The following is a 24,906-nucleotide window of genomic DNA, read 5'->3' as shown; positions in this document are numbered from 1 at the left end:
GAATGACTTGCCTGGGAAAATGTTTTCCTTCAGTTGCTATTTTACTTAGTGTAGGAAAAGGCAGAATAATCTCAGCCTTGGCATTCCACGTATTGTTTGATTTTTTGGTAAGCTACCAAGAAATTTCAACAGGTATATGCAGAGGTCAAGTTAACAGTGATTTAAGTCCCCAGAGTGTAAGTCTAAGCAATAGGCAATGCTTTAAGTTAATAGTTCAAGTGCTATTTCTCCAGCAGCATGTTGTATACATAGAATTTGAGGGAGGTGTTCTCCATGCACGGTGGATATTCAGTGCCTAACCAGTCTGCTATAGGCTAATTGGAAAAAAGCTTTTCGGTTGTAAACCTAAAGGCTGCAGTAATAAAAGATGGAATATCTAGTGTATACAGAATGAATTCTGGCAAAAAAATGAGCCTTTCAGGTTGGTGTTACTGGGCAATACACAGATATCACCTGGAATGTGTGACTGAGATGAGGAAGAGACCTGTTGTGTTTAGTGTGTGCTTTCAGCAGCAACCTTGTGAAAGCTGATGTGTGTTTAGCCACACTGTGTGATGAAGAATACCAGCATTAACTCACTGTTCACCATGCACTGTGTGTATATGTGTGCATTTCCCACCCCTGGCCCTATCTTGTCACTTCTGAGCAGTGGAAGCCCCATGAAATCAAAGGTTTCAAGGAAAACAAATCTCCTTTGGCACTCGGGCTGTAAGAAGGTCTTCAGACAGATTCATATTTGGTGACTTTGTAAAGTGTTTGCCTTTGAGTAGCCAATAACTGCTTCAGCGTCTTTGTTTTCTATCAGATGAATCTGCTTGAAGGGGTTTTAAAACAACAATGATTATTAATGTGAGCCTCTGTGGTCTGTCATGTAAACAGGCATGCACAAACTCTGTAGTGAAACAATAGGCTGTAATGAGTAATAGTAAATTACCAAATGTAACAGTAAAATAGAATTGACCATAATGAATACTTTGGTTGGGCTGTGCTAACAGGGCTGTTCAGGAAAGCAAGGCTCATACTGAGGTTTGTTACACACCATTTCCTATTTACTGTTTCCAAGTGAGGATGGAGGTTCAGTTCTGCATTGCCGCTGCACTAGGGCAGCATTGGTTCCTGTCGAAGGCATACATACCCCATGGTACACTGCCCTCCATCTTTGTTTTGCTCTTTAAAGATGGCTCCATTGACTTTGCTTTGCATTTCAGAAAGCCAAAGAGTGTTTCTTGTGAATTCCTATGACTTGTACCAAGTTTCAGCCCAAAGCAAAATTCTTTCAGCTGAGTTATAAACCACTGAAAAGTGGTGTTGGAGGTTTTTAATGGGAATGCTGGAAGGATTTAAACTAGAGCATCAGAGGCGTGTAAGGAATTTCGTGGTGTATCGAGTAGCAGTTGTTAAAGACTATTTGCCAGCTTCTAGAAGGATGCTGCAGCGTGGTGTGCAGAGCAATCTGACAAAGGCTGTAAGTGATACAAGCTTTAAATCCAATCCACCCATGGGCTTCCCATCGTGAGCCTTCTAGTAGCTCTGTGCCTTGTTAGTAACTGTAAGGCTGCTTTATTAGGTGTGGTACTAATGCTGTTAGATGGACCTTCTCTCTGAGGAACAGCAGTGAAGTCTGCTACTTGTTACATGTGAACTTCATCCAGTGATGATGATCCAGTCTGAATGAGAAACACTTTGCCTGAGCTTTGCTAAGAGGAGAGGAAGAGCTTACATCAACCGCTTAGGATCACACAGAGGCAGGTGGAAGGCAAGCAGCTCAGGAGGCTTGAAATTCCATTTCCTCTGCAGACCATCTTCAGTTTCTAAATTGTAACAGCATTAGGATTAATTAAAAATATTCAGCTTTTCACTTCTGTGCATGGGGTTGGGTGTAATACCACTTACACCAGCCAATGCCTACTACAGGCTATTCATGAATCGGGTTTTGGATCAGGATATAAAGCACCAAATCAAACAGCTGATCGCTGTCTTATCACTCTGCTTTTCCTCACACTGGTTTTGGTTTATTCTATAACAGTATTACAGGTCAGAAAACAAATTTTAGAATTAACTCTTGCTCTTGATACATGGATTGGATTCACAAGACACTGAACAAAAAAGCTGATCTTTGTATAGGTGAAAACTAGAAGCGACTGGTTGCTTAGGTGGGGTTTTTGTATGCATGTGTGTGTCTGGTTTAAGATGCTAGTTGGCTGAGCACTTGCTGCTTCAAGTCGTATTTCTTTGTGCTGTCTTCAGTTGAGCCTTTATAACCACTTCTACCTTACTACTGGGAGGAGATGCTGAGTCTCTTAAGTACTGGTCTGGTCTTTGAACCCCTGCACTCTCTTATTTCTCGAGAGAAGCTATAGCTGTGAGAGAGAGGGAGGGCTTAAAGAACTGACTTAATCCACTGTGCTGCAGTGAAACCCAGGCTCTAAGAGCTCTTCCTGATGAGAGTTTGAAAACAGTTTAATAAATAAATAAAAAGGATGCTATTAGGTCCATGGATGAAGCTCCCTTGTAGGGGGCTAAACTTAATGGAGCAGAATGTGTTGCTAGCTGAGAAGGTTAATGAAACCTGAGCATAAAGGGTGACTTCTCTGAGGACTGAGCTGACATCTGAAGGGGCTGCAACCTTGGCTGCATTTTTCCCTTGATTTTTCTCTGGCCTGCAGTGGGAACAAGATAGACATAACTGAGTGAGCAAATAGCTCAACAGCCAGAGCACAGCTGAACTCATGTTTTCTAAGAGCAGCAGTTGGCACACTGCAGCAAGTTAATATGATGATGTATATTCAAAAATAGATTTGTTTTCAGTTCTTGCTTAAAGGCTTTCTTATCTTCCCTAGTGATAATGTGTACTTTGCATAAAGAATTTAACTGGTCTCTCTGTGCCTTAAACTGTTTACTTTTTACTTGCAAGTTAACTATATCAGTAAGGTAATAAAACTCTACCTAAATTGAGGCACATTATTCCAATTTTATAGCTATATTTCTTTTTCTAAATATTTAGTTAGTGAAACAGCCCTCCTGATAAGTAGCGTTATTTAGTGGCTACAGCACCTCACCACGTATTACAGCTAGCAGCAAACATGAACCTAGGTCCTTTAAGTTCTATTTTAATGCCTTTCTTTTCGAGCACACCTTAGTCTTACAGCTAAACTCCGCTGGTGAGTGCAATCTAAAGTTTTGGGGCTTTATTTGTTTAGGGTCTTTTAAAGAAGATTATCAAGAGTATGAGCTACATCCCCTTTAACCTTACAAGTAAATATAACATCAGAGTATCATTATTATGGATCAGCTGAGATCAAAGAAACAAAAAAACCTGGAAATCTTCCGAATTGATTTGAAGATGTTGATGCTCAAGTAACGTGGGGTTTTTTTTTCCCTGCCTTTTTTTGTTTGTGTTTAAACCCTGCCCAAGCCTGTCACTGGAGCTCATTACTGAGGCCATGACAAATGAAAGCCCATTGTTCTGTGTGCATAAAGCTAAAACAATAAACTGAAGAGAGTTTATTTTTTCTGAATGCTTTCAGTCTGGAGGGAAGAAGTTAATCCAAGATTCTGGAGTTTTTGTTCCTTTTTCTTTATTGCTAATCTTTATGTAGTAAACAAATATCAGTGTTTTATCTAAGAGGTGGTTTTGGTCCTTTCCAACATAAGAGGGTAATCAGATTGAGTTTAAAATGTCTCAGCAGTTAACATTTAGTGAAGGGGAAAGCCTGAACTTGATTAACTCCATTGGAAAGCTCTTGCTAACTTTAGCTGGGGCGGGGGGAACAGATTTGTATCCCCTGCAGAATGGTGAGCTGCCTGCCTCAAGATCTGGTGAAGACTTCACACATTGAAGTCACAGATAACATCCTTGTTATTGTAGTCTGAGCCTTGGGAGCACTGGGAGATAGTGGGGAAACTGAAACCAGAAAACAGCTCTGTAAGTGAGGAATTCTTTGTAAAAGGGAAGGTAACAGCACATTTAACTTGTGCGCTGTATGCTTGCTTCACTTTAATATCTGAATGCTCAAGATCTTATAACAAAGGCTGTAGTGAAATGCAGTTAACTAATCATTATGAAGTCTTTTATCTATTATAAACTAAATGGTTCATAAGCACCTTTAAACTTATTTTCACAAGGAGCTATCAAACAGAACGTGTTCCCAGTTGTGCTGTTGTAGGTCCAAAAAAAGAGACCAACATAAAAAGCTCCTATTTTTTAATCTGTGATTAGATACCTTGGACCTAATTTTCAGGCTGCTTAGCACCATACAGTCAAATGTTCAGGATGCCTCCCCCGTGACTTCAGATGACTTTGGGCTCAGCATCTCTGAAAATGAGAAAATGAAATGTGGAAATACAATTGCAGTATTCCCTCAAAATTAGAATACAGAACTTATGCCCATGAACAGATTGGTTCAAATCATTTGCTCAGCATCATGCAAGAATTCTTTGGCAGAACTAAAATCTTCCTGGTTGGCATTTGGCTACTTTTGCTCTAATATTCCCCCTTTATTCCTTCTTTCTTGACTATGTACTTTGCAACAAATAAAGATTCATGCAGACAAATCAAGTATTCATGTGGTAAGGCTACAGCTATCCCAAAAATATGGACATCCTGAGAAATCAGACGATGTAGCCTGTTTCTAAGAAGTAAGTCTGCTCAAGGTGGCTCTTTTCAACTTGCAGGAAGTTGGTCTTCAATTAGAAGAATGATGACTTGTGTCCTGTGGTGCCATCACTGGGGTTTCTCCAGGGTTTAACCACTCTAATAGTGAAGAGTATTTTCATGCATGTTCCTGTTGAACAAGTGATTTTTCATTTTATGGGTCCTGTAAACTCAATTCCAGTTTTGTTGGATTTGTCCTGCTTCCAGCCTCCAGCACTCATTTCACCTTCTCCAGCATTTCCCTCTTGCAGTCTGTTCCTTTACATGGCTGATTTGGCTCTTCTACCCTCAGTAAAAGAGGAGATCTTTATCCTTCTGGATCATTTCAGGGGTCCATTGCAAACCCGGGGAACAGGTACTCTTTCCCTGTCACCCACAGTTCAGCTGTCAGCCTAAAGAAATTCATAGTGCTAATTGTCTGGCTAATCCTGCTTAGTTCCAGTCTGAGTAACCCCCGTGTATTATGGAATTTAACAGCTGATATATCTGCTGATCACATGTAAACTGTAGTTATTTCTTCTCCTTTGCTCCTTCTCCACTCCTCCAAGCTTATCATTCCCCTGGCTTGTGGGGTGGCAAGAAAACTCTTTGTAGGAACTCTCCCCGTACCTTTGCCCACAGCCTTATACCTTTGCTCAACCAGAGCTCAAGCCCTCTTTGGCAGGGTACATGTAGGTTTTTATCCCCCCCTCAGTGAAGGCTTCTGGATGCACAGCCTGGTCATGGAGGTGCTCTGAGGATTAGGAAGCCTGGGCAAAGAGTCAGGAAGGAACTAAGCCAAAGTTTCCACCCTCTTCGCGGTTTGGTTGTGTATGACAGTCTGTATTGGTCAGTAGTATTCGAATGGAGGTGGCCCTTTTTACCTGCTGATGTTAGATGCAGTCTAGGGGGGACCCATGCTTAAAATCAGACCTTGAAATGGTTACCCAACAAGCACTTAAATATGGATTTGTCCATTGGTCTTCTGAGCCTGGTTGGTAAGGATCCCAAAGTTCTCTGTGGCACTTTGTGGGCATAAATTTGAAGCTTCTTTGTTTAAAAGTGAAAATAATGTTGCTAATGCAGGGTCTGAGGTTGCAGAGCCAATTGGGAGGCAACTTAATGGAATAAGTATAGAACAACCACATTACTCATTTGGGGCTGTGAAATTGGAGGAAAGTAGAAAATTGGTCTAAAGTGAACAAATAAAAAGATGGGGGGATTTTAAAGGTGAAATTAAAAGCCCTTTGGAAAGTGATTCACTGATGTACAGACTGGTGTGACATGCAGCAGGCTGGGACTGCCGGGTTAGGGGCAGTCTAAGCCTTTCTGTTCAAGGAATTTGCAATAGCAATGTGTGGGAAACCAAGCCACTGCTTGGCACAGCACCCATGGGTGGCATTTAAAGCCTGATAACCCACAGTCATTTGCACCATTGACTGGGGCACTGCCTTACATATTGAAGGCTCTTTCCCATCATCCTCCACTTTTCTGAGGCTGATTATAGTCATCATTTTACAACCCACATCTACAGAAGTATTACTTTGATAGCTGTATGTCATCAGCACAGGTAAATCCAAACTGCTTTTGGGTTGAAGCAATGGATTTGAAATGATCAACCTACAAAATTGATTAATCCCAGACATAATCACTTCATGCCTCTGTTTGCCATCACTTTCTTCTCTTTTTTTCCCCCTGAAGTTGTGTATATCTCATCCAAAGGCAGTAATCTTTTCCTCATTTTACATATTTACACACAGGCTGCATGGAACATGATGATATAAGCTAAAAAAGGAGAGTTAGATCAGCAGAGCAGCTTTTCTTTCCTCTTTTTGAATGGCAGAGATGTAAGAACACTTCTGTAGGAGCTTGTGAATGTAGGCAGCCAGGCAACATTTGTTCAGGGCCTGCCCTACTTTAAAACTAAATTTGCCTCTTGCACTCAAACAGTGCCCAGCTCTCAGGTGTACCAGATGCTAGAAACTATGAGGAAACAGGAAAAATAGATGGTACAAATTCTGTATGTGTGCTCTCTTAGGGGAAGTGCTGCAACACCGTTTTCTTGTCGTGAAGAAAAGGAGGGTCAGTGGTACTTTGTGAACGAGCTCCAGTCCCACCTGGGACATTCCCATTGTGCTGCCTGGCATGGGTTCAGCTGTGCTTGTTCCCAGTCTCTGAAAGCTCACGTGGCTGTTTGGGTGGCTGAACCTGTGGCACAGTTAATCCACAGCCCCAATCTTCCAGCTATAAAGAGAACTTTTATACTTATTTAAAGGTTCCATCTTGTATTTCTGCTTAGTGTAGAGCTTGCTCTTCTATTTATGTTTCTCTTGTGCTGTGATAAAAATATGCTTCATTCTTGACTCCATTTTATTCATCCACTTGTTCCCCTGTGATGGCTGCTGGGGCTGTCAGTTGGCTTCTGGTGGTCTCGTAGAGGCTGCACGTTGGGACTGTGTTCAGCTCTGGGGCTCCCAACGCAACAGAGAAGTGGTCCTGCTCGAGTGGGTCCAGAGGAGGCCACAAGGATGCTGTGAGGGCTGGAGCAGCTCTGCTCTGGAGACAGGCTGAGATAGCTGGGCTGGTTCAGCGTGGAGAAGAGAAGGCTCCGGGGAGATCTCAGAGCGGTTCCTGGTGCCTAAAGGGGCTACAAGAAACCTGGAGAGGGGCTTTGGACAAGGGCCTGTAGGGACAGGACAAGGGGAATGGCTTTAACCTGCCAGAGGGGAGACTGAGATGAGCTCTTAGGCAGAAGCTCTTCCCTGTGAGGGTGCTGAGGTGCTGGCACAGGGTGCCCAGAGAAGCTGTGGCTGCCCCATCCCTGGCAGTGCTCAAGGCCAGGTTGGACAAAGGGGCTTGGAGCAACCTGCTCTACTGGAAGGTGTCCTTGCCTGTGGCAGGGGATTTGAACTGGATGAGCTTTAAGGTCCCTTCCAACCCAAACCATTCTAGGATTCTGTGATTCTTAACTACGATTCAACTTCCCTGTTTCATGAATGCCTATTGACATAAAGGACCGTACTGGTGGTATTATATAGACAAGTGTTTCCTTCTTGCCTCAGAAATGGCACTTGCATAAGCTACTTTTTATTTATTCATGATAATGTCACTTCCATCAACTTTATTTGCACTTTAAAAGCCCCAACACTTAAGTATGTTTGATTTAGATTTGAACCTGTTGAACTCATTTTTTCCTTGAAGTAGTATAGACTGACCTCACATATTGCTTTCTTGGAAATAGGTGAATGCTAAATCTCTGAAATACCTTGAACACTTCAATAGGATTATACAATTAGACATCATTTTTGAAGGGGAATTGTGCGTTTAGCCTGTGTTCCTGTGGAGATAAGGCTTAGGCAAAGTTTCTGCCTCCCTGTCTTCTTTGTGTGCTCCCTCCATAACTTTGAAATTGAGTTTGGCCAACAGGTAGAGCTCTCGAGACAATTGTGTTTTTACAGATGATATGACAAATAGTAGAGAGCAGATAAATCTTATTAGGACTGGGCTGCACTGATGTCAGTTACTGTTAGGCACTAGGGTATTCCAAAGCGTGAGATATGTAGTGAACACCCCCTACAGAAAAGGCTTTGGGCAGAGCTTGTATCTCCCCAGTCAGGTACCTGCTGTCAGTCAGAGGACATGAATATGTAGGTAACCAGGCTGCCTTACTTACAGTACTTATAAATGAGCCTGGTTTTAAACGACCTGAGCTATAGATGCTACCAGAGTAGACAGGCTTTCAACTGATGTGAAAATAGGGTGGAATATATATACTCCCGTTACTAAAAGACTAAAGTCTTAATGCAGTGGATGCTATTCCAGGTTTTCTAGTAAAATTCAGTCTTTGTAGGTTAAAGTAAAGCTTAGAGGCATTTAGCTCTTGCCTATAGCTGAAGGTTAATTTGGATCAAGGTGGAGATCAAATGGACTTCTGATAAGTATAGTACTTTACTATATGGGCTGTAGTTTGACCATGTGTTATGTCTGTTTTACTTCGTCTTCTTCCAGCTTACTGGAGTAACTCCATTTGTTGACAAGTCTGCAGTTACTTAGTGCTGTCTTCTCAGTAATGGAAATATTTTATGTCAGAAAAATGGAGATTAGGCAGGTGATATTAAATTCTTTTAGTGACATCCTGCTAGTGATACCTTCAGGGTAATTTCTGGATGTTGCTGTTCATTAATATTGGTGGCAAAGCAGCTAATGCATAATTATGTGTTCTCTGTGCTTACATGGATGTTTTGTTTGTCCTTTTCTTCCAGGACTCCACTGTTGTGACTCCAATTATCCTCAGAACAGATCCGCAGGGATTTTTCTTTTACTGGACAGATCAAAATAAGGTAAGACAAAAGCTTTCTGCTCCAAAATGGTTCTTTGTTTTCTGTGGTTTGATGGGCAGGAACCAGGAGGCTTGGCATGCCAGTCCTGGCACAGCAGACAAGCATTACATCAGTATACATTCCTCTGCTCTTCTGGGGAGAAAATGCAACAGGCCTGTGGCTCATCCCTGGTGCACAAAGCATGGAGAGATGGATGGAAGACTTGGTAATTTCCAGCCATGTTAACGATCCGATGGCCAGTGAGTTTATAATTGTCCTAGTTTACAGGCAATGATCCATTTGGGATGCTGTTGTGGTTCGTAGTTGGCTTGTGGTTTCTCTGTGTTGCCTTTGTGTACTGAGGATTTTGGCTGAGGTCATGGCAGACCCAGAATTCCAGAGGTCAGAGCTCCCTTTGAATTCCTCCTCCTGGGCTGCTGCATGCTCCCTGGCCATGCCTGGTGGGACCTGTCACTGGGTTTTTACTAATCCTTACTGGACACTTACTCCCTTCTAAAAACATTCCAGTATACTTAGATCACTATTATGACTGGGGAGCTGTTAGGAAAGCTCATGGCCTGATTCATCGCTGTGTTACTCCAGTTTCACATCCGTGTCACCCCCTGAAATCAGCACTGTCATGGTCTCCACTCCATGTTGCGACTATGAAGCTGCGCTGGGGTGAAAGAGTATTAGTACCCTGGGTGCAGTTTGTTGCATAGACCATATCAGACATGTAATAGAAAATAATCTATTTGCAATTGTTAAAGCAAATCACTGTATCAAAACTAGGAACTGAATGAATTCCTCCTAGTTTTGTGCAGATGGATTTTCAAGTATTTCAGAAGTGCTTTTACTGGTTCCCTGTTGAAAACAGTGTTATAACTTGGTGGCGCTTGAGCTTTGGCCTTGTGATGGAGTATATGCTGAAATGACTGAATAGGTACTTGCAGTATGCTGGCTGTGGAAATCTGGTTTATGAGTTGTGTAGCTGTTCTGCAGGAGTTGATTTTATGTCTAGATATCAGTGCAGAAATGGCTTGAGGAGTTAGCAACCCTTAAACGTGCAGGCTGAACAGGCAATTTGCTTTTACATTAGCTCATATTTATTTTTTTGTGTTTGCTTTTTCGAGGAGATGGAGCACAGTTTTGAGTCAGTGTATCTGGAAATCCTATCATGGAGTTTCAATAATAATCTTGTCTTTGTTTGTGCTTGTGCAAGGTTGTGATATGTGATAGTGGGTTCATCCATTGGCAGTCCAGAGCTGTTAAATGGGAAGCTAAGTGAGGAAGTTGGAAGGCTGTGACTGGAATAGCTATGCCAGAACACTGTGCAGTCATCCCCTTTGTTCCTTCCCTTCCATAAACTAATTGTATAAGCCGAAAAATACCAGCAATCCTTGAAATAATAAATGGAAACCCACAGTTGATTGGAGAGTTTATTTCACTTTTAATATGTTTGGCACTAAGACCTTCTTCAGTTTCCTACTGTTGTCTGTAAAAACAATGTCTTGAAGCAGTTCTGTGAAGGATAGCTATTTATAGAATTGTTCTCATATTCAGGAAAAAAAATGGATTTCTAAGGCTCAGAGCATTTGTTAAAAGGTTGGATATTTGTACAAGAGACATAAGTGTCAGTTTGATTTTTCAACTTGCAAATCAAGCCTCTGGAAAGGGCAACAAAAGGGTTTTTTTCTGGTTAATAATTCATGACAAGCAGGTGAAGCTTGTTTCTAACTCCCATCCGAGCAGTGTCTATTTAAAGAAAGTAAATAGATTTCTATTAGGGTGCTGATACTGCAAGGACTGGGAAGAAAATGCCACTTTCTGCTTTCGCAGGCAATGGTTGGGTTCATGTTTATTGTGAAACAACAAATATATTTAAAAAGGAGGTTATGTATGAAGTTCTCTTAATTTCCTTCTGTTTGCGTAAAGTGCTCCTGTGATGACAGTGTAACTGCTTGAAGAAATAATTCGGGATACAACCTCTATGTGTTCACTTTCTCTTTTTTTCTCCTAGTTATTTCTTTTGAGCAATTGCTTTTGTCATAACCAGGACCTGTTGTTTTCAGCATCTGGAAAGGCAGAACTTGCTAAACAAACTGATGAACTGAGAAGCGTCCTGGTCAGTCACATTTACTAGGAGCTGACTTGTAGCAGGTGTGAAGATGAGGCATGAGTAGCATCTTTCCAGCCATTGGACTGTCCTGTTTGCCAGACACTGTGCAAAGCAGTAAATTACTGCCTGGGTAATGGTATGGCTTTTACATTAGGAATCTGGCTCTGTTGGTTGCTCTTGCTTTAGCAGTGAAGTTATACAAAAATTACATGAATCACTGTGGGGAAACTAAAACACACCCCCCCACACACACCCCACTTCCCTGTGCTATATTTTATTTAGCTTAGGGAACTGGTGGTTGTGGCTCTGCAGCTTTCTTTAACTTGTTGGCTGGTTGAGCTGCTTCTTGCAGTGTTCTTTTGTTCTCTTCCTTTTCTGTTTCTTCTGTCTTGTAGAGAAAAGGAAGTAATATATAATGTCTGCTTTCTAGCAGTGTTATCTGGCCAGTCATTTGGGTTGTTCTTTGTGCAGTCTGAGCTCCAAGTTCCTGATAAAGCAGTATGTTCAATGCAGCCCTCCATCAGTGTCACTGACCCCATCTTGTAGTTCTCCAGGAACCAGCAATCCTTTTGGATTTGCAGCCCAACTGGTGGGTCTGGATGATGCTGGAGCTGAACAGGTCAAATGCTGGAGTTGATGGGTCAACGAGGCTGCCAATCAAGTTATTTTTACCAAGATGTTTTATATATGTGACCAATGTGGGCTCTTGTCTTGCTGTCCCCTGTAGCTTTCTGTTAAATAAGTTAGTAGCAGCTTTCACAGGTTGCTTGCAGGAGCCATATGCTCCTATTCAATCATCTTATGTTTGTAGTTTCAGCCCCATGAAGATGCATGCCACTTACACCACACATGAAAGACTGTAATGATCATAGTATCATAGAATGGTTTGGGTTGACAGGGACCTCAAAGCTCATCCAGTTCCAACCCCTGCCATGGGCAGGGACACCTTCCACTAGAGCAGGTTGCTCCAAGCCCTGTCCAACCTGGCCTTGAACACTGCCAGGGATGAGACAGCCACAGCTTCTCTGGGCAGGCTGTGCCAGTGCCTCACCACCCAGTGGCAGCCAGGCTTAGTGGAGCCATCTTCTCATCACTTACTTCTGACAGCAGGAACAGAACTTGGAAAGGAGGCAAGCTGGAGAGGGGAAGAAACCCTGGAAGCCTCCTTTGCAGTGGGGTTGCCATCTGACTGCTTACAGGGAAGGCAAACTAACTGCTCTAGACTTCTCCAATGCAAAATAAGTACACCTACGCCATGCTCATTTCTTCATGACCATGTGTCATTTGACCGTTTGCTTATGTTTGGGATGGCTCAGATGTGTCCTGCAGTGTCCTCAAGTCCAGCACAGCTGCTTTTGCCATCAGCAAGAGCTGTATTACAGAGTGGTTGATCAGACTCCTCTTTGAATGACATTATCAGCAGAGCAAACAGCAGCCTAGGATGAGAATGCACACAGGTTCTTCTGACCAAATCTTTCTCTTTGGTTGTGTTCACTTCACAGCCTAGTATGGTCATTGCTGCAGTGAAGGTCTGCTGAGCAAGTTCATTCAAACTCCAGTCTTACAATGTGCTAAGAATAATGTGGTATCCCACATTTCAACATGCTTACTGTGTATTTTGCTTATTTGAGTATATTTTGCCGTCACCAGTAAAGATAATCCTCCATAATAAAGCATTTTGCTCTTTTCTGATAACCAAAAGGATGTGAAAAACTTGTTTTAAACAGACGACAGGGCAGCATCTGATTTTCATTGTATTTTTCAGGATGAAATCCTTTTGTTGTTGAAGGTTCTGGAATATTTGCTTCATCTGTATGCAGAGTGTGGCTGATTTCATAATATTACTTGAATGATTCTCAATGTGGGTTCTAAAAAGGAAAAAATAATTAATGTGACAAGCTGGTGTATGTTACATATTTTACTGTTTCTTAATGTTTCTTAACTATAGCAAAACCAGACAATATTCACTGTCACGTTTTTATGACCTGACTACAACAGATCTCAATTCCTTGCTACTACTTCTTTTCAAATGCAATGTCATTTCTTCCCCTTGTTCTTATTCTGGTCATGAGCATTGGAGAAAGAGAAATCAAAATATGACCAGGTGAAGAAAAAGTCAACTAGACCAAAAAGAAGAGATAATCAAAAGCATTTGTTGGGAGATGAGAAGATGTTGGAAGCACTTGGTGTGTTCAGCCTAGCAAGCAAAGCCAAGCCAGGGACAGACTGTGAGTTCTGTCTATGAATAAATACATCAACGGATGCATAGGCAGAGTAGGAGAGGAAATGTGTATTGTCAGACAGTTTGCACATTATTATTCTTGCATCCTTTAGCTGGAAGTTATGTTACACAATGAAATGGATGTTAGAAAACAGCCATCGACTCAGTGCTGTTCTGACACTGATGAAGAGACAGTAAAAGAAGAAAAGCAACTAATTGCTTTTGTGGTGGAGCCATTTGGGTTTTTAGAAGTCTGAAGGTGGCACAATATGCTGTCCTTTGCATCTGAGTAGCACCTCCTGATATATTCCTCTTTATTTTTAAAGATTGACATGGCAGCATGCTGAAAACATGGGATGCAGACTCAGTCTCATCCCCAGCACCATGAAAAGAGATCACCTAACAGTGTGTTGAAGCTAACCATTAAGTGTCCTGTCCCGGGGAGTCAACTGGGGTTTCTAATGCCTTGTACAGAAATGTTGCAAACAGATGATGATCCAAAGGAAGTCTGTGTTAAGAAACTACTGTAAGTGTTGAGGTGATACTTACTCCATGGGAGGGGGTGTGTGGCTGAAGCTTCCGTCCTGTGCCATTTGCAATTAGAGCAGCAGCAGAGTCCAAATGGATAATTTAGCCAGAAGCAGTCCCTGCTTCAGAGGCCAGCTTGCACAAGTCATACCTCAAGCTTTTAAGTGTATTTGAGAGAAGGTGGGGTGATGAGACCACAGCAGCACTGAAGTACCTATGGACAGCTATTTCCCCCAGCTCTGGCTTCCTCAGACTGACAGTCTGAGGATATCTAAAGGCAGAGAGACTGGATCTGAAGATCTTTTTGGTAATGGGGGTAGTTTATCCTCTTATGGGGCTAGGCCTGTTTTTATGTGTGAACATCACTGACAGAAGTGGTACAAATACACTGTAGCTCTGCCACAGAACCTGAGCTTGCTACAAGAGCCTGTAGCAGTAATAACTGTACCTTGAGCTGGAGCTTTCCCATTTCAGAAGACTGCATAAAGTAGTTCCTAATGATAACGGAGGAGTGGATTTGTCTGACCTGGAAGGTCCTTTCCCTTCTTGTGTCCTGAGTTGATCATAAGTTTCTTTGGGCCTGAAAACCCAACACAGACCACAGAGTGACTGCATGAAGTGGAGCCTAAGGGCTGTAGATATTTCTGTAGATTAGGCATAGCTTCAGCGTGTTTTTAAGTTCTTTGGCAACCCCATTGCCCTCATCCAAATGAAAGATGATGTGGCATTTTTCCAGCTGCTGGGGATTTTGGCTGTGTTATTTCAGAGAGTTCTTTTGTGTCTGTTTTGAATCAGGGCTTTAAAAATATTGAGTCAATATTTGTACTGCCCTATGGGTCAAAGATCTTTTCATTATATCCGTATAGGTTTTGCAGTACATTTGACAAGCACACAGTAAAGGCCGAAGTTAATATATCAGTATTGAAAATACGCCTAATCATTTAATGAAGAGAATGGAACGTTTAATAGCACTGAGTTTAAGAAGACCTGCTCCAAACCCCATCTATTTGGCTTAATTCATTCAAGAGCAGGGTTATACTCAGTGATGTATGTCACTGCTGAAAACATCCAAGAAATGCATCATTAAAAATGTGTTTCCACTTCTTTTTGGCATGTAAAAGGAAAAAAAACCACCCAGGTAAATAACTAGACCCTTTGAAAAACTGACATCATAAATATCATTAACTGAATGACAGAAGATGGTGCCTGTCTCTCCACATAAGGGATTATTTTAACATATGCAATGATGAATCCACTTTTCTGCATTTTCCTAGCATCTCCAGCATTTCAACAATCAGCGTCATTCATTGTTAATTCTATTTGATAATGAATATTTGATACATGGGCTTCTGTCTCACGGCTTTGCCATCCTAATGGATTTGCCTTTGCTTTAGCTGCAAAGCACAGGAGTCAGAATGACTCAGGTCCATACACCACACTGGCATTCTACCAGGCACTAAACAAGACTTTTATATTTAGGTCTTTATGTAGTGGGGGGCTCTTTTGTTCATTAGTAGCAAATACTGTTTTAGATGACTTGTGTCCTCAGTGCTCTAGTGCTTGTGGTGCTTCTTCAGGGACTTCTGTAAAGAAGTTATGTATACTTTACATATGCACATTCTCTAATGTCAAACAGGCATGAAAAGAAATAATAGTAAAGCTAGGAGAGTTTCTTGTCAGAAGGACCCTTTTGGTATCAGATTATAATCCTTTCCTGCTGAAGTGAAAGTTCAATTCATTCTAGGAATGACGGTGCTCAAGAATTGCTCCTTTATGTGGCACTATTCCTTTATCCATTTACTGCACGTGTGAACTGAATTAGAAGCTGCAGGTAATTGCCTCCAATTTTTGAAGGTAGGGGCTCTTGCTATATTTCATTTGGATATTTATGGGGTGAGGAGTTTCAGGCTCTTGAAAGGGAAGAAGGTCCTGTGAAGGTGATGGGTTCATGCTGGAAACTGTGTGCCAGTGACTTTTTCATTGAAAACCAACATCTCCTTGCTGGCTTTTACCATAGAGTGTGCTGTGTTTTGAAGTGAGAAAACAGAATCAGACTGGTTTGGGTTGGAAGGGACCTTAAACCTCCTCCAGTTCCAGCCCCCTGCCACCGGCAGGACACCTTCCACTAGAGCAAGTTGCTCCAAGCCCCATCCAACTTGGCCTTGAACACTGCCAGGGATGGGGCAACCACAGCTTCTTTGAGCACCCTGTGTGAGCGCTTCAGCACACTCACAGGGAAGAACTTCTTCCTAATGTCTCATCTTAATCTCCCCTCTTTGAGCTTAAATTTCTAGATCAACAGTCAGCGTGGTAGGGGAGTCAGCCTGGCAACAGTTAATGGTCACCTGAAAGTTGCATCTCATGTTTTTTCACAACCAAAAATCGGGATGTGAGCGGAATACAAGAAGACAGGGAAAGTAGTAGGGGATTGCCAGAGATAGTAAAAATAGGAGGAAATATTTCATGGAGGTCAACTTCCCATCAGACTGCTGATTTAATTTTTAAAAGGAAATCTCTATGCTTTCAAAACATGGAAATTGTTCAAGGCCCATTAGGGAAGTGGTACTACATCAAACACAGAAGATCTCTAATAAGCATTTCCCACTACTAAATATCTCCCCTATTGTTGTGAGGGAGGCAGGAATAGAAAATGAGGTTTGAGTTCAATCCACAATGCTTGTCTAGTTTCTACGATGAGGAAGCCAAACAACTTCAAACAGGGAGGATGATTCTGGAGTCAGCCAGATTTAGGCACTGTTGAATTCTCAGGTACTGAGAACAGGCCTAACATCATCTGTGGTGTGCAGGAATATGGTCCTTGCTGTCTGATTGAACGTGGGTTGTGACTTTCCCATAAATATGAGGTTTTAGGTTATCTTTTGTTTTGATGGGCTAAGGCTTGGTAAGCTTTGGCTGTAGGTAGCTATTAATGGTATATGTTACAAAAAAATGGAAACTTGATGTTTTGTAGAAGAGAATTTTATGCTCTGGCTGCTGGAAATTGTTTTGTTGTTGCAATTTTCAGCTTGAATGTCTTGGTGAAGAAAACTTGTAGCCAAGTCACCCCTTGTCACTAAAGTGACTTCTTTAGTGGGTGTCTGTCAAGCCTTCAAGTGCTTCAAATGAATTTTCCTGCAGTTTGCTCATCAGGTTATACTGTCATTTAATGCAGCAGTAGATACTTCGCCTTAACTAACAGCAGTGGAAACAGCTGGAGTTGGGAGACCTGTGTACTTGCCTCTTGGTCATCATTTGCTGTACCTCAGCAATGGGCTGCTACTGCCCTATGCCTGTTTCCCCTTCTAGCCTGACTTTGTCTAATTGAGAAGTCCTCTGTGAGTAGGGCTGCAGCAGGGACAGCCTGTTACTGCCTGATAAACACCCGGTACAACCTGCTACAGCACCTGTGCTTTAGTGTTGGAGATGTTCATGTCTTCTAGCCGAGAAGGGCTTGTGGTCAGTGGTGTGTTACAAGCTTCAGTCTCTTTTATCCTCCTTAATTAAACAAGTCTCTTGTGTTCATGCCTCCAGCTTGTACATAGATCTGGCTTGATGATGCAGCATCTGCTTTGCTGACTGACCTATTATTAGCACAGTTCAGACATGAGCTTTCCTGATCGTTGGGAGGATAACTGATCTCTTGGTGTGCCTGTCATTGCCACCTCTGCTGAAGCTCTGCCAGTTCAGATACTTCTATTAGTGCTTCATATCCTGGCTGTTTCTCCTCCCTGCTGTGCTTCCAGGTTTGTGTTTTAACCTTTAAGAGATAGTCTACTGAAAATAATGATCTTTAATGCAGTCTCCATCCATGTGATCTTCCTGTGTGAGCACATGCAGTGCACCAGTAATCAGTGTTATGTGACAAATGTGTTTTATAAGTTTTGGTTCCTTTCTTTTTTTTCCCTTTTTACTTAGGAAGTTGGAAGAAAATTCTTCAAATACAACTGGCTGGTAACGAATGTCAGTACTTGCCGTATTTGCTTTAAGGCTTTGTACCATTAAAAACAGGGACTTGATCCTGCTTCCCTCTCCTTTGCTTTTATGCCTACCCTTGGTATTTTACAGTAACTCTGCACACTTGCAGCTGGCATCACACAGAGCAAAAATAATAAAGCCCTTCTCCTTATGTACAGTGATAACAACGTACTCCATTGTACAACATGGATTTGGGGTTCGTGTGTAAGGACAGAAGATGCTCTGTAGGATCCTTTCTTAGAGAATTATCTTTACTTTAATGACACCTTTTGTTATATATCCCAGTACTGGGAAGACACAAACAACCTCATGTTACAAATCATGAGATTTAGGCTGTGTGTGTCTCTGGCTGGTTTTTTTGAGCATTTCTAACTGTGCAGATACTGTTTACATCACCAGTCTCCTCCAAATAGTCTGCTGGATTGGGAGGGTTGTGAAATCCGCAGGCAGCCTCTGCCAGGGGTGTGTATACTCTCTTGTCTGCAGCCTGGCTTTCCATTCTCCTGATGTTTTTGTTGCTGCATCCCCTCCACAGGCAGCAGTTTTGGTACTAAGAATCTGCGCTAGCTCTGGAGGACGTCAGACCCCCAAAAAGGGAGGCTGTGTCTGCAGAGGCTGTGCCTTCCCCCTGCCTGGGCTTCGTGTATGTGTCAATACGCAAAACTCCTTTTTCACCTTTTCAGAGTTAGGGCTCTTTACCAGGCAGGAAATGAGTGTTCATCTTCATTACTTGTCCTAATTAATCTTGCCACATAGGCACATTTCCCAGTGCACTGTGACTTCTTGACGTCATTGTCCAGCCTTCACTTACTAACAAAAAACAATAATAGGTGTGTTCTCGTCTCTGAGACCTACTTATAGCATTGTAGCTCAATGATGTCAAGTTGTACCTCATGCCCTTGTGCTGGAGGGGAAGGAGTAGGGGCTGTGATATAGAGGATTTAGATTTCTGTCTTCATTCATATCCCAGGAAAGGTAATTTCCAGTATCTGAATTTCTAGCGTGGAGATTGAGCCTGCTTTTTAAGCCTGACTCATGCCTTTATCCGAGATGTGCTCTGCTTTGTGTGAGAGGAACAAGATGTCCTATTGTAAAAGAAAACTGTTAGTGAAGAACCAGAATTCAAATCCTGAATCTCCAGGGCACGTTACCATAGAATCACAGAATGGTTTGGGTTGGAAAGAACCTTAAAATCATCTAGTTCCAACCCCCTACTATGGGCAGGGACATCTTCCACTAGCCCAGATCACTCCAAGGCCCATCCAACCTGGCATTGCACACATGGCTGTCCAGTTAGCCCAATACAATTTTGTCTATGGGGTATATATAACATTGCTATCTCAAGGCTGCAGTTAGACATCAAAAGTGAAATTCTATCCCTGCACCACATCCCAAGGAGCTCTTGTACTGGCTGGGGATTACCAGAACCTATCCCTGATTTCAGGAATGGTCACAGTGTGCCCTTGCAGAGCTTTACTGAGTCTTTTACCTCTGCCATGGTTGGTGTGCTGCTGACTGGGCAGTGGTACATCCCTGGCTGCTCCAAATGGCAGAGTATCTCACAACTGGAGAAGTCCATGGGTTCTTAGATGGTATCACACAGATGTGCTGCCACCTGTTTTGGGTACTGCTTATTGATAGCTAACTCTAGCTGACCTAGTGAATGCTACCTTGCATTCCATTCAACTACCCAGAGAGCTGATTATCTCTGGTTGATAAACAGCAGTAAGTGCTGTTTAACAAGAGTAGTACTAAAGATACTGATTAGCAGGGTACAGCTCTGGTACCAAGTGATGCTCAACGAAGCCTGTGTTAAAACAGGAAGGAAATTCTGGAGGCAGCTTTTTGTCTTGTATTCTAGGTGCTCTGGCTTTACTCAGGGCAGTTGGACATAAGGCTTTATTTAATAAAGATGAAGGGGAATACTAATGCCTGAAAATTAGGAATACAACCGAAAAATATGCAGGGAGTGCCATTAGAGAAACATATGTAATTTATCTTAGGCACTTTCAACTTTAAGTCTGGGAAAAATAAAGAATACTCTGTATTTAAGTGAACTTTCTTTAAGAACAATACAGTATCTTACAAAAGGTGATTTTATTCTGTGTTTTTCCTAAAAATAGAGAAAATTGAGGTGAGTTTTTGCTTTTAATCCTGATTTTCTTGCTAAATAGTAAAATAAGCACAGGACTATGTTGTTGGTGAAGAGCATCCTTCTAAATGAAGGTCAGACTTAGGACTTCCTGAGCTCTCCTTCCCTTTGCCTGAAGTCCATGCTGTGGTGGCACATCTTCAAGTCACCTACCAGGTGCTTCTGCCAGCCAGTTCTCCATAACCTGATCTTCACTCCATCACTAGCCCTTGCTGTAATTAAAAGTTCCCAAAGGGAAGCTGGCATCATGTGTGTGAGCAGCAGCAGAGCTATCCCAATGACAGTCTTTTAGTTGTCATCCCCTTCCTAGCAGTCACACAGGACTAGACTGAACTATTTAATATCATATATGCTTCCCCTGCCCAAGGAGAATACCTGGTTGTTATGATCCTTTGGGGATTTGAAGGTAGCTGAAACTTTGCCTTTCAGTCCTGTAGCTCGAGGCATTTCCCCTGAAGTTAAAGTGGCCATTAGGTACAGATCCGCAATGGCTTTATGTAGCATTGCCTTAAAACCACTGTGGTGGGTTACAATAATACAATGGTCCATAATTCAGGGGGGTGGCTAACAAGTAGCTGGTACTTAAGAGCAAAGAAAGATGCTTTGGCTATTTCATTTTAAACAATATGTCTGTCAGTGCCCTGTAAATATGGTATTCAGAGGAATGTGGTAGACAGTGTGCCTTCTGTAGGTGCAAAGTAAATCCTCTGCAGTGTGTGGGTTTGAGTTGGTCGCAGACTATGAGTATGCAGAGCAAGCTGGCTTGTTCACATAGGATGTGATCAGCAAGTGTCATAGTCTAAAATTATCTCAGCCAAATCTCTGGCTTTGCATTGTACCCTTTGCAGACGCAACCAGAAGACGGAGACCTATAGACATTTTGGCTGGTGAAAGTTTGTTGGGAAGAGCCTGTCAGAGATGCTGTAGTGGTACTCTTTGAGTAAATGATGTCACACATGCTCAATGGATGAGGTGAAAAAGCTTCTCTCATTAGACTGGCACACGGTACATTTTAAAATGTGGAAAATCAGTTTGAAAAGTGGCTCTGCTTTGCTGCTGCCAGAAATAGGTTTTCAGTGTACTCACTGCAGATGTGTCTTGTCACTGACAACTCAAACCAGTAGCTTTTGCCTATGAGTGTGTTGCCTATCCAGATTTAGATGCCCCTTTCACATATGTTCAATCAGTATTTTTACTGAAATTGAGAAGGACAGGCAGGATAGGGGTATGGGTAAGTTAAAGCTGAAGGTCACGTGAGCTGTTCTGACTTGCAGATTGAAGTACTTGTACTCATGTCCACAGTGTTCCTACATTTTGCTGATGAAAATCCTTCTGGCTTCATAGCCTTTGTGTAAGGGAAGAATTATCTACCCTTTTGTAGTTACAGTGCTGGGGGGAGTAGCTTATCCTCTTCAGATGTCCTGTGGCAAAGCTGATTCTTGAAACAAGATCTCTTAATTCCTTGGAAATGCCCTTTCTCTTGGTTGAGAAGCAACATAAGGCATTTTGTAATACAGAGGGAAGCCTTTTTCTTCCCCTCATTCTCCCTCCCCCTGACATTTCCTTAGCATTTACTGGGACTGAGGCTCAAATTGTGTGTCCTTCCTCTCACTGCTCCTCGTGCCTCAAATTCTGCTTCACGCAGAAGCGATAGGATCTATATACACAGCTCTGTCTTGATTTATATCTGAGTTTCCTGAGCATGGCCTGTATTCTCATGCAGAAATTTTGCCTGTGCAGAAGGATGGCTTTTGCCATTTCTTTTCAGTTTTTGGATGGGCTGCCCAGTGCACATGTGCAGCTCTGGTACATCCATGTTATATTAAAACAGCCCTTCACAGATGGCCTTCAGAGCAGGTTTAAAATGTAGAAGACTTGCATGTTGGTTGGACTGGTAATTACAAGCATAATTGTATGTGACATGTCATTTGTGTCACCTTCTTTAGTGTGCTCAAACACATGTGTAATACTGCAGCTAAAAACGTGAGCCTGGAAATAACACTGTAAGGCTCCTACCACTTACCACTAGAGAATGCAGGCATTGAGCCATAGCTAGCCAGCCAAATCCTTTGGATTTCTGCTCGTACTTGGACACTCAGCAACTTCCCTGGATTTATGCCAGGAAGATGGAACAGTCTTCTTGTGATCTGTTTAGCTAAATGGCTATAATAATGTGGGGTATTAGAGTAATAGATGCTGCTGACCATCCTGCAGTAGATCAAAGTTTGTATATACAGGAACTACCACTTCCTTTCAGAGTCATGAGTAGAATTTGGAGCTTCTCATTTGTTGCTGTGTAACAGCATATATATTATCAGAGCAATGAGAACCAGAAGTGGTAATTTTAATGAATTAAGTTGAAAGTGCCAGTCTGCAACAGCCTCCACTCACAGCTGAAGGAATAATTCCTTGATGTCAATAGTAACACAAAAGTGTGCTCTGTAGATGACTTTCAGACACTGTTGGCATCTGAGGATTTCAAGGACTCGAAATACGAGTCCAGCCTTGCTTAAACAGTCCCGTGTCATAAGACTTAAGACATACTTGGCTCACATCACCACTGCAATTTTGTGTGGCCTCAATCTGTGGCCTCTGAAGCACAGATGACCAACTGCTGGCATTGGCATTTGCTTCCCAGGACTCTCCAGCTTGAGTGTGGCGCTTGGCTTTAACTGCACAGTGCAGAGCGTGGGGGGTGGCTGGTAGGTCACACCTCCTGCTTCCAGAGAGAATCTTTTCTTAGAGAGAGAGCAGCATGTTTCAGTTTCCCTGTTGTATAAAATAAGGGAGCGACTGACCAATATGAGATCCCTCAGGGACTAGAGAGACATATGCCCCAATCTCATTCTGCCTGCTTCAGAAGAGGGATTTGAAGCATGAAGCTTTAACATCTATATCTGAGACTGAGGAAACAGAGCTGTTCCAGCTGTGTATTCATTTTGTGCATTTGAATTTAATTTACATGATGGTGACACCAACATCAGGATAATCTCTGAATCATGAAGGCATTAAAAGTTGACAGTAAATTCCCCAGAGCCTAAAAAGATGCTAATTATAAGGGTATGACCAAAAGAGGAAGGTCTAGGGGAATTAAAAGCACTATGCATAATCTTAATGGACTGTTTCAGAAATGGGAACTTCTGCTCCATTAGTATAATATCCTAGCATCATTAGGTATGCTGTTTAATTCCTTGGCTTTATGTTTGGAATATGGATTGTTGGGTGGTCTGAATGTTGGTATATTGATATCATTAATTCTGCTGTTAATGATTTACAGAATTAGCCTGAGAACATGGGAGCGAGTGTGTTACAAGCTGTAGAGTCATGTGCAAACAAAATAGCATTGTTTCAAGTCTAAGACTTGACCTGAAAAGGTTTGTTCCCACTGCAGCTCTAGTAAATATAAGACACAAACTTTGTAGTGATTCAAGAAAAGATTTGCCTTGTGCCTTGCTGAGTGAAAGCTCCTTTCTCTCACATCTTTCTTTGTTATCTGCAAAGGTGTTTTCCTTTTGCTGGCCAGGTAATTTGCTGTTCCCATGCATGGAGTTTGATTGAATATTACCAGTAACTTACTTCTACAGAAGAGAGTGTGAAGAGGATGCCTTCTCCTTCTGCAGAAGAAGAAGGCACGAGGCTTTGAAGTTCAATATCATCTGGGAAAGGACAAAACTCAATTTAACCTCGGTGTTTCAGCAGAATGGAGATTGGACTGAATAGAATTACGTGTGAGCATCAACAGGAATCCACTTAGGGGTCAAGGAGGTTATTACCAGCCAGTTGATACTGTTTACTTCAGCATCTTGTTTTCTTTTTCCCCCTTCTGCTGGCTTGCAAGAATTGCATCAGCAATAACTTTGTGTGCAAGTGCAACTCTCATGGGCAGTGACAGATGATGTTTGGTTTGCTGTCATCTGTCATTGCCCCCTGCCATCAGATGCACTAGATTGGAAAGAGATCTTGGAAGGAATATTGCCAGTCAGTTTATGAATGCATCTGCTAACACTGAGAGCTCATTGCTGCTTAAGGATACAGCTTGCTGCAATTGTGGCTTTGGTGTTTAATATGGAAGGAAAACTGCCTGATCTGTCCCCTCTGGTGGTATTCTAACATCCAGGCTGGGCATGGCTGAGGAATGGATGTGGGCTTTTCTGGCCAGGACTTGGAGTTGCCCTCGTAGTTGAGATAGGAAGATTGTAGTTACCTGTCCTTTAATCAAGGAGCCCCAGGGGTTACAGTAATATATACCCCAACAAGTTGTATGGGCGCCAGAGGAAATGGGATCACTTCTTACAGCTCAGCCTCCACCTGCCGTGTGTGTTAGGAGTGTGGGGGAGCTCTTCCTTCTTTGAGAGTGGGTCTTGTGTCAGGACTATTTGCAAAGCATATGTACTCCCTCATTTTGATAGTTGTTTTCTCAAGATTATTTTTTCATACTTGATTCCGTAGGTGTATATAAAATTGACTAGCTTGCAGAATGAGAAGCACTGTTTCAGTGTAAGGAAGCCTCCTCGCACCAAATGGAATGCTGTTGGAAATCTAGAATGTCATGTTTGACTTCAGTTATAGTCATGGGAAGTAGGAATAGACATTATTATCTGCTTACTGTCATGTAAGGTGGAATGAACAATTCTGGTTTAAATCCAAACTTGATTGGATTTTGTTAAAGACACTGATATGATATTATTTCCACCCACATCTGTACTTTTCCCTGCACTTACTAGTTGGTGTGAAGATGCAGTGCTCTAACCTGCATTTGTGTGAAGACAGAGGCCATATCATCATGTGGATTAAGAAAGCTGCATTCTGTTGACTTTGGAGATAAATCATATCTCCTATGTCTGGTTGTGCCTGGTTTTCTTCCCAGAGATTGTCAAACGGATATTCTGAAGTTTTAGATATGCCACAAACACAGACCTTTGTGTGTGTGCTTTTCTGTCCCTCACCCCCCGAATTATT

General features: G+C 42.2%; 1 protein-coding gene across 1 annotated transcript in view; it reads left to right on the top strand.

Annotated features, from left to right (window-relative positions):
* Positions 1 to 24,906, top strand: part of PLCB1 (phospholipase C beta 1) — a gene marked incomplete at its 5' end in the record, with an annotated part of 398,924 nt that overhangs the window by 1,574 nt on the left and 372,444 nt on the right. The window contains one exon of the mRNA XM_080615239.1: positions 8,896 to 8,973. Within this exon, the coding sequence (XP_080471365.1) occupies positions 8,896 to 8,973 (78 nt within the window). The remainder of the gene's footprint in view (positions 1 to 8,895; positions 8,974 to 24,906) is intronic.

The sequence above is a fragment of the Psittacula echo genome (genome assembly GCF_963264785.1).
Source record: "Psittacula echo genome assembly, chromosome: 4".
NCBI classification, from domain to species: domain Eukaryota; kingdom Metazoa; phylum Chordata; class Aves; order Psittaciformes; family Psittacidae; genus Psittacula; species Psittacula echo.
The sequence above is the reverse complement of the archived record's forward strand: the minus strand, read 5'-3'. Positions and strand labels throughout refer to the sequence as shown.